Source organism: Littorina saxatilis, linkage group LG4, assembly GCF_037325665.1.
Source record: "Littorina saxatilis isolate snail1 linkage group LG4, US_GU_Lsax_2.0, whole genome shotgun sequence".
NCBI lineage: Eukaryota > Metazoa > Mollusca > Gastropoda > Littorinimorpha > Littorinidae > Littorina > Littorina saxatilis.
In genome coordinates this window covers 2,874,433-2,884,007 of record NC_090248.1, presented here as the reverse complement: position 1 = coordinate 2,884,007, position 9,575 = coordinate 2,874,433, and the positions used below count along the sequence as shown (strand labels likewise).

Sequence of the window (9,575 nt, the reverse complement as noted above, 5' to 3'; positions counted from 1 at the left end):
TTGACAACACGCAGACGTCTTCAGCGGATACAATTCAGACGAAAAGCAAGGATCTGAGCTGTGTGGATTTTGATTCACGACTTGCTGTGTGCTTTGTGTGGACAACAACAAGAAATGGATCGTACCGGGATCGGTTTACTCTTGGTCTGCCTGCTCTGTGGGTCAACGAGTGTTCTCGGCCAGGGCCTGGGTAAGAATGACCTGTACTGTCCGTGTTAGCTTACACGTAACATTGGACACCATTTTATTACGACATTCGTTTATAAACCCTGTAGGAACACAAGTAAACTTGATAAAGGCACCAAACATGGTTGCTTAATTAAATGTTATAAGGTTTAAATGGAACGTTGAGGGGATGTAAGGAACATTATAATAAACAAATGATATGCTGCCGTCAACTTGACTAAAAGGCTTGTCTGTCAAAATAACGCACCAATCAGATATCTTGTATTGTTCGGTATCGCTGCTAATTCGAACGCACAGACAGACAGAGTGTATGATCGCATAGGCTACTCTTACGTGAGCCAAACATGATTTTTGTTTTCTTGTTATTATTCCAGCGAAGCATGGATATAATTTGTTTTTTGCTTTTCGTATCAAAATAAAATATGAAACGAGGTATGTCGCATTCCTGTTCTTAGTCTTGTTTGTGATTATTGTGATCGGTACAGTCGGCATAGGGTGTCCGTACACATGCTGGCGTTATTACACCCCCGGTATAGGGGTGTGTATAGGTTTCGGTCGATGTGTTTGTTTGTTTGTTTGTTTGTGTGTTTCTGTTCGCATATAGATCTCAAGAATGAACGGACCGATCGTCACCAAACTTGGTGAACAGGTTCTATACATTCCTGAGACGGTCCTTACAAAAATTGGGACCAGTCAAACACACGGTCAGGGAGTTATTGGTGGATTAAAATTATACAAGGACTTATAGAGGGACATCTTAATGGTCAAAGGGAAATAACCATTCTCACTCAGTCACTGCCACCAACTGAGAAGGTTATTTCCCTTTGAAGGGGGTGTTTTTCCTACCTCGGAGGAATTTCTTGTTCGTCATATTTAGTAACTCGGTCAACTGGTAGGCTTTTTAGACGACACTAGCTTGGGCGTGAATCAAAGAGGACATTGTTTGTCCATTTGAAGATTTAGAGTTTACGACTACAACATCCCCGATCTCCCACCTCTCTCTCCCTCCTCTCTCTCCCCCCTCTCTCTCCCCCCTCTCTCTCCCACCTCTCTCTCCCCCCTCTCTCCCCCCCCTCTCTCTCCCCCCTCTCTCTCCCACCTCTCTCTCCCCCCTCTCTCTCCCCCCTCTCTCTCCCACCTCTCTCTCCCACCTCTCTCTCCCCCTCTCTCCCCCCTCTCCCCCTCTCTCTCCCTCCTCTCTCTCCCCCCTCTCTCTTCCCCTCTCCCCCTCTCTCTCCCCCTCTCTCTCCCCCCTCTCTCTCCCCCCTCTCTCTCCCCCCTCTCTCTCCCCCCTCTCTCTCCCCCCTCTCTCTCCCCCCTCTCTCTCCCCCCTCTCCCCCTCTCTCTCTCCCACCTCTCTCTCCCCCCTCTCCCCCCTCTCCCACCTCTCTCTCCCGCCTCTCCCCCCTCTCTCTCCCACCTCTCTCTCCCCCCTCTCCCCCTCTCTCTCCCCCCCTCTCTCTCCCACCTCTCTCTCCCCCCCTCTCCCCCTCTCTCTCCCCCCTCTCCCCCTCTCTCTCCCCCCTCTCCCCCTCTCTCTCCCCCCTCTCCCCCTCTCTCCCCCCTCTCTCCCCCCTCTCCCCCTCTCTCTCCCTTCTGCTTCTCATTTTCTTCATTTGTTTTCTGCTTGTTTCCTACCTTTCTTATCTTTGTTGTCCAGTGTGTCACCTTGGGTTCTTGCGACCTGTAAGATTTTATATCGTACACATGACTAAGTAAGGAAACAGTGTTAATATTGATTTATATGTCCTAATTGTGTGAAGGCACGCACATTAAGACGTATTGCCCGTATGTATGTGTTTCTGACTGTATACTTTTGTCGGAAAACGGGAGGTATCGCTATTTGGAGATCAGATACAGTGTAAAAGGCATCTGTGCCAAGAAATGTGGTGGTATCAGAGAGATAGTCGTCCTTGGGAAGGGAGGTTTCACATTATCTGAACAAACACCTGTAATGATCCGATATGTTATCTAAAATAAGTCTCGTATGTAGGCATACTATCCTGAAAATTCCAAAGCAATCGACATTGTCATTGCTGAAATACAGAGCTGCTTATCATAGAACCCTTTACAACTGACGTAAAACCTCCCGTTTTGTACCGCTCTTGCGATCGACACCTGCATAAGTAGAAATGGCAGGACACAGGAACTACAAAAGATAACCAAACCAAACAACTTGTTCTGGACATATAATTCATGTGGCGTTCTTCCCGTATACAAACTTGTCTAAATTGTGGCTATCCTGGATTTAAGCCGATTATAAATTGGTACCTTACGTTTTGTCCAATCGATTATGCGCGGTCAGCATGAAGCAGTACTAATTGCATAGTCCAATATGTGCAACATCATAATGACAGAAAGGCGCAAATAGCGATACCCTCCTTTTTCAGACGACCGACCGACCAACACAGAGTCAATAATTATCGACGTTTATCTCACTTTACCTCCGGCAACTGTGTCCGTCTATGTGGGCTGGTACCTGCCCACGCTCTTGCTCTCGCAAATGTGAGTAGTGGGTGATTCTCCGTTTGTTATGAAGAATCAGAAAACACAAATGGAAAAGTGTTTTAGTATTAAACAAAACAGGACGTTGACGAGTAGGGTTAGGGAGGGTTAATTGAACAGGAGGGAACAATGATACAAGGCGAATATCCTAATAGTTCATGTCACTGTAGTTTTACGTTACTGGTGATTGTCAATGACGTTTGCATACGAAAATGGCACAACGCCAAACAACGGGTGGCATGTGAGAACTGTTAGAATATTTTAGCTGAATGTCTAACTTTTTACTTTATTTATAGACGTACAACAAGAAACATTCAGCATTATTTTGACAAATTAATATAAAACAGATTATATCTAACAAGAGAAATGTCTCAAATCGCCGCAAGAGCTAAACAGTTCAGGTTGGGGGTTGTAACAAATAATTGTGTGACCACACACCAACAATTCTTTAAAATAAACGTTTGAGCGCTGAGGTACTCAAACTGAAAACGGCTATGTTTTGTGTGGTCATCCCAAACTGTAATTCTCATTGTGACGTTCTTTGAGCGAGCCATAATTTTCGTCCTACCTTTTGACCCATGCAATATCAAGAAAGTGACTGTATGAACGGAAACATCCGGCGTACGAACAAAATCAGTTGACACACCGTGATAAATTTGACACTGGAAGACGTCCGTACGTTGAAGAACAATAACTCTAGTTATACATTTGCCTCTGGTTGTTTCCCCTGACAAAAGTTAGCGGCTCTTTCTTTGCGTCTGTCTAGTTTGACATTTGTTCATTAAACTAGTGTGAGTGTCAAGGCAAATCGGTCTTCTGAGTTGAGCACCACATGTTCTTTGCTGACATAAATCACTATGGTACAAGATGTCGATTTTGTTGAGGAGGTTAATACTGACTGTAGAATAATGCAGAATTTCTAGTTACATAACGGGTTTTCAAACAGAGAACACTTCAAAAACAAGCAAACAAAACAGCGACGACACTTTTCTGAATGCTCGTCCAAAAGTGTTTTTTCACGTGTTTTTTAACAGGAGGTTTGAGGCCCCACACACACACGGAAAAGCCGAGACTTATAATGGCGGCCACCATGTGCTATGTCCCAAACCCTACTACAAGTCGGGAATAACACATTAAAATACACATATTCATTCGCACGCATATACTTATCCCAACGACATAAGATTACAAACATAAACATTCATTATCACATACACATTCTTGCACTCCAAAAATATGATGAAATTAGTTTTTCCGCGGATAGGAAAACAATATGTCTTATATCCGGCGTCTCCCGATAAGAAAAAAACCCCTCGGATATAAGAAATCAACAATCATTTCCCCTGGATTTTCTTATAAGCGGGTTCCACTGTACAGTGTTCAAGTTTCATTCATTATCTCAAAATGAGAGCGTTAAACCCTTGTCTTTCGGCTTTTACTGGACTGAGCAATCCTTGGACTGGCAGAAAACTTGTATTTGAAAAATCCCTGTTACGTTTACTTACTTTTGTAAATGAAAAAAAAAAAATATACATTTTTGTCTGTCAAAATTGATAGGGCGTAGGGGTAGTAAAGGCATCACAGTTCAAAGCTTCGTGTTATGGGGTGTATTTCTTTTAACTGTGGTTAAGAAGGATACCTAAACTTGGTATCTAACACTATGTCAGAACAATGTAACCACTCAACACTGTTAATCGAAAATTTTTAATTACATTTTCATTTGATTAATATCCTTACCCGAATCACATAATAGCATTGACGCAGTCATAGAGGCTAAGGTCTGAAAATTGCTACCCGTCTAACAGTTTAAGGGAAGCAACCCCAACTAAAAAAGTGGAAGCATCATGGGCGCTTGCCACACGGGGTTACCTCCCGTGAGTGTGACCTACGTCACTGATGCTTCCCACACACGTGGTAACATCATTCGACTTATAGAATACTAAGAAACTATAAAGCGGGGAAGGTGGGAGGGAATTACCTGTGTGATTCGGGTAAGTATATTAATCAAATGAAAATGTAATTAAATATTTTCGATTAAATTACATATTCTTACTCCGAATCACATAATAGCAGATAACTCCAACAAGGTGGTGGGTAAGATCAAACAAGTTCAAACTCACTCTTAAGTTCTGGAGAGACATCATCCAGTTGCCACCAAGGCAGGAATGGACCGAGATCCATCCTGACAGACGGCAGCAATGTCTCCCTACAAAAACTGATAAAGACAAAATCCGAGCGCCAGTAAGCTGTGCACAGGACATCATCCAACCTCCTAGACCGTAAAACGGCCAAGGAGGAGGCCCAGGCCTTGGAAAATGAGCTCGGGCCGAGCCGAGGGGAAAGATAGCAGATAGCTACAACAAGGCTGAGGGAAAGAAAATTCCTTGCCAAAAACTGGCCCACTGCCAAAAGTCAGGAAAGGACCCAGTGAGAAAGAAACATCTAACTCACTCTAAAACCCTTGCCAGGACCTGGCCCACTACCAAACGACAGAAAAAGGACCGATAACCATCCTGATTGACAGCCGCGATGTCTCTCAGGCAAAAAAATGCGAAAGACAACATCAGAAAGCCAGTAAGCTGTGCTCAGCACTTCTTCCAATCTCCTGAACCGTAAAACAGTCCAGAAAAAGACCCAAGCCTTGAATAAACCCGAGCCGAGTAGAGGGAAAGACAAGCTGACCCCCCCCCCTTTCTATTGGAAGGAAATGCTAATGGCCTGGAAACGATCCGTGCGTAAGGTTGTCCGCTCAGCCCTGATAAGGACCAACCCTCACGGAGACCGTAAGGCAATCATGCCAAAGTATGAAAACCTTGGGATGGAGTGAGGCCCGAAAGGCCTTTGAGATAACAGTCAGCTCCAGAAGAGTGACCAATCTCCGAAAAAGAGAAAGAGAGAGACGCCTGAGTACCAGGTACCAGAGTCCAACTCGATGAGAAATCTCAAAAGGAGACGGTCACCAGTCGTCCTCTACCCGTCCCTGCGAAAGCAGAGAGAGGGGTAAAATGAGGAAGCAGCGACCTATGATAATGCGTAAGCACCGGAAATGCGTAAACCGCAGAGGCCAAAGCCTGACGTGACCGGTGACCATAAACAAAATGACCAAAAAGCCAGAGTGTTACAGAGCAGTCTGCTTGTAGGTAATTGAATGTGAATCAAAAACCCAAAACAGAAAAACAAGGCTGGTAAGCATAAAGGAAAACCGTGAAGCCAAACAGCCATAAGACTCCCGAGACAAGAGTTCTCGGGGTAAAAACGTAATAGTCATAGTTGCATGTGATAGGAGGGTGACCGTAACCGGAAACCCAACCCAGCAGAAATCGTCCCGACTCACCTCGTGCTAGCATGAGGGAGAAGAGGAAGAGACGAAATCCGAAGTCACAAGAACCGAAAATGCCAAAGGCCGGCCATTGTACCAACGTACTCACAGTACACAGGTAACCGTAAGAAACAAAAGTTTCGGCCGCCGAATAAGATGCTGGCCTAGAGGCAGGCCAGCACCAAGAAACCGGAACATTGACTAGACCCCTGCCAAGGAGAGGAGTAGCCAAAAAACCTGAGAAAAGTGACAAGCCACAAAGAATGACTCCTCAAACAAACATTGCCAAAGACAATGCACCCTCAGGAAAATCTGAATGTTACTTCCGAGGCCAACTCAAATGAACCTTAAGTTTGGACGAAACACCAGAACTTGTCTGATCGCTAGAGAAAGACAGAGTCAGACTCGGCGACAAACTAGGACCAAGTCCAGAAGCTTGTGGCAAAAATGAGAAAACGGGGAAGCCCGAAGACAGAAACCCCACTCAAACGGAAATCGACCTATCTCATCTCTCATGTGATGAGAAAAAAGGAAAGAATGTCGAAGTCCGAAGCCACAAGCATAAGGAAAACAACAACCACCACCACCAACGGATGGAATGGCTGTTGCGCCAGGCGAGGCTACAAAACCCGGAAGCCCTAAGGCCAGCTGTTGTTCCAAAAAACACAGACGTACCTATGACGCCTGTGAAAGAAACAACATCTCCGGTTAAACCTGAGCTGAGGACTTAGCCTACTGGGGCTGAGTCTGCTTAGGTATAGCCTGATTTGCTGCCTCAAAACTTGAAGAGCAAATGAAGAGAACTTAGTTCTCTATTAGTCTCTATCTCCTGCCTCCTGGACCGAGGCCAGTTGGCCGAAGAGAGACCCATCCACCAAGGGTGATGAACTAAGGGTGTACCCGTCGATCCCTCAGAAAACTGGGAATGGGCGAGGAACAAGTCCCGTCTGCACGTGACCGCAAGGACGTAGTGCAGAGAGGACAACCTCCTCTGTTCTTAAATCACCCTTGCCCGGGTGGAGAAAACATCCCCTGCGTCCTGCCCTTCACTGAGTGTAAAGGGTGCCAAGGACTCCATAAGAGCGCGAGAACGTGCTCTAAGGAGAGTCTCCGAAGTGAAAACAAGTTCCAAAAGCTATCGGCCCACTTCCTCAGAGGGGAAGAGAGTCAGCTCAGAGAGCAGAGGACTCGAATCATTCTCCAAAGGCTTCATAAAAAGCGGAAGAAGTACCGGCGTGACCTGCAAAGGTGCATGCGGAAGAGCAAATGACGATAGCATATTCCGGGACGTCTTGGGCAACGGCAACCTCCTATGAGCCACTAATGGCCCGAAAGAAGAAGCCTGCGCAGGAGAGGCAAACCATTCCCGTGCCAGTTCAGGAGCTGGACCCCGTTGAAGCTGGTCGGAAAAAAACCCATGAGCGTCTGCAAAAGTCCAACGTGGTGAGCGAAGGGGCTGGCTCAAAGCCAGAAGAGCCCGACAAGGACACTGAGAGGGGGAGGCCGGAAGCCTGAAGCCCTTCCTGCCGATAAACGTCCATCCTCACCGCCTGACTAAGAGGAGGATGAGAGGAAACGAAAACCGAAGGCACAGGAAGTGAGGAGAACCAGCAGAACCCACCACCACAGTGTGTGGAAGCTGCTGGTCCGACTGAGACCAGAAGCCTGCATGCCCAAAGGGCAAAACCGTGTACCACGTTCACCGACGACCAAGAGGAAGCGACGGGAATGGAACCGGAAAAAACGGGAGGAGCCGGAAGTGCAGCAGACACAGCGGCGCTATGCCAAAGCTGGTGCTGCACAGACTGCGGGCTGAAGCCCGGCAATCCGTAGGTAGACCCTAGGCCCGAACCGGAAGGGACAGCAACATGTCCGCTAGCCGATGGACCTACACTTCCGACAAGAGCGGGAAGCGCAGCTGCCGAAAACGGCTGCTGACGTTGGGCTAGGCTCGAACCGGATGGGACCATGCAGGTCCGCTAGCCGGTGAACCTACACTTCCGGCCGGAACCGGAAGCGCAGCTGTCGCGGACGACTGCTGACGTAGGGATGGCTCGAACCGGAAAGGACCATGGGCTGTCCTCTACCAGTGAACCTTCACTTCCGGCCGGAACCGGAAGCGCAGCTGTCGCGGACGACTGCTGACGTAGGGATGGCTCGAACCGGAAGGGACTACGGGCTGTCCTCTACCAGTGAACCTACACTTCCGGCCGGAACCGGAAGCGCAGCTGTCGCGGACGACTGCTGACGTAAGTCGAGGCTCGAACCGGATGGGACCATGGGCTGTCCGCTAACCAGTGAGCCTCGTCTTCCGGTAAACGGAAGAGCAGCTGTCGCGAACGACTGCTGCCTTTGCCTCTCTCCCGAGAAAACCCCAGAAAGAGAGGCAGACGTACCTTGCAGGGGGAGACCCTGCGATGACCGTATCCCCGAAGGGACATGCATAGTAGAACTCCCGCAAGCGAGAGACGACATATGCCGGTCATGAAGAGAACCGTGTCCCCGAAAGGAGAGTCCAAAAGCGTCACGCATGCAAGCGGACCGGTTCAAAGGTCCAGAAGAGGAAGGAGGCAGAGAAGAAAACCTCTGGACTCTGAAGCCGCCGGCGAATTTGCGATTCCTAAACGCCTTAGGGAACGACTGACGTCACAGCCGCTTCGGCCTTTTCCGGAGGAACACCGCGTGCCACTTCGATCGCGTTGCACTTGCAGTCATTCGGCGATGCCACCTTGATTATCAGTTAATAAAGTTATTATTCAGGCATATGAAAGAAATTAGTATTTTCTTTTGTTACACTTACACATAGTTTTATGAAGATCAATTTCAGACTCGGAAAAATAATGGTTGTATCATGAGCGACTGTCAGAAGCGAGAGGTGCGGTTCGGTCAGTAGGTCAGTCACTGTCGAACTGTTCGGTGCGAAGCACGGTTTTGTTTCTGGTAACTATATTGATTTCTTCAAGTTGTACTAATGTTTACGCTTTGCGCTGCGGTTTAATATGTGTGCTTGTTATTGGCTAATACAGTGAGCCCACACCGTTTAGTTTGCAGACCGTGCACATGTGAGCTTTGTGTAATCGCGTTTTCATCATAACATACCACCGTGCTAAACCGCTTCGGGGGAAATGGTTTAAAAAAAATAAAATAAAAATAATAAAAAATAAACGGAATGCATCAGGGTTGAAAAGATTGAAGGGTGGAGTTAAGGACACAAAATAGATGACAACAATAAAGCAAACAAGAAAAAAAAATTAGCCAGTCGAACCCGAGACAGCTGACCTTCCAGCTGGAGCACAAACCCCTAGGCTACGACAGCATGTGACAGACAGGGCTACAAAAGTGAAGGCATTTCAGGGTTAATCCGTCGTATGTGGCGTTTCTCGCGCATGAAGGTTCTGTTACCAACTCTACGAATAAGAAAGGTTGCATTTGAAGTTAAATGTCCACTAAAATATCAAAGGGAACACCATTTCTGAACAACACAACGGTTTAACACACCAAGATGAATGAAACAGTGACACGGTTTTCGTTGCGAAAATGTGCAATGGCAGTGCTACGCGATCGA

The 9,575-nt window shown here is 47.1% G+C and overlaps 1 protein-coding gene across 1 annotated transcript in view; it reads left to right on the top strand.

Annotated features, from left to right (window-relative positions):
* The first annotated feature begins 6 nt into the window (after positions 1–6).
* The window catches only part of LOC138963776 (multiple epidermal growth factor-like domains protein 10), a 44,212-nt gene continuing 34,643 nt past the window's right edge, over positions 7–9,575 (top strand). Inside the window, exon 1 of the mRNA XM_070335630.1 lies at positions 7–190. Within this exon, the coding sequence (XP_070191731.1) occupies positions 115–190 (76 nt within the window). The 5' untranslated portion in view covers positions 7–114. The remainder of the gene's footprint in view (positions 191–9,575) is intronic.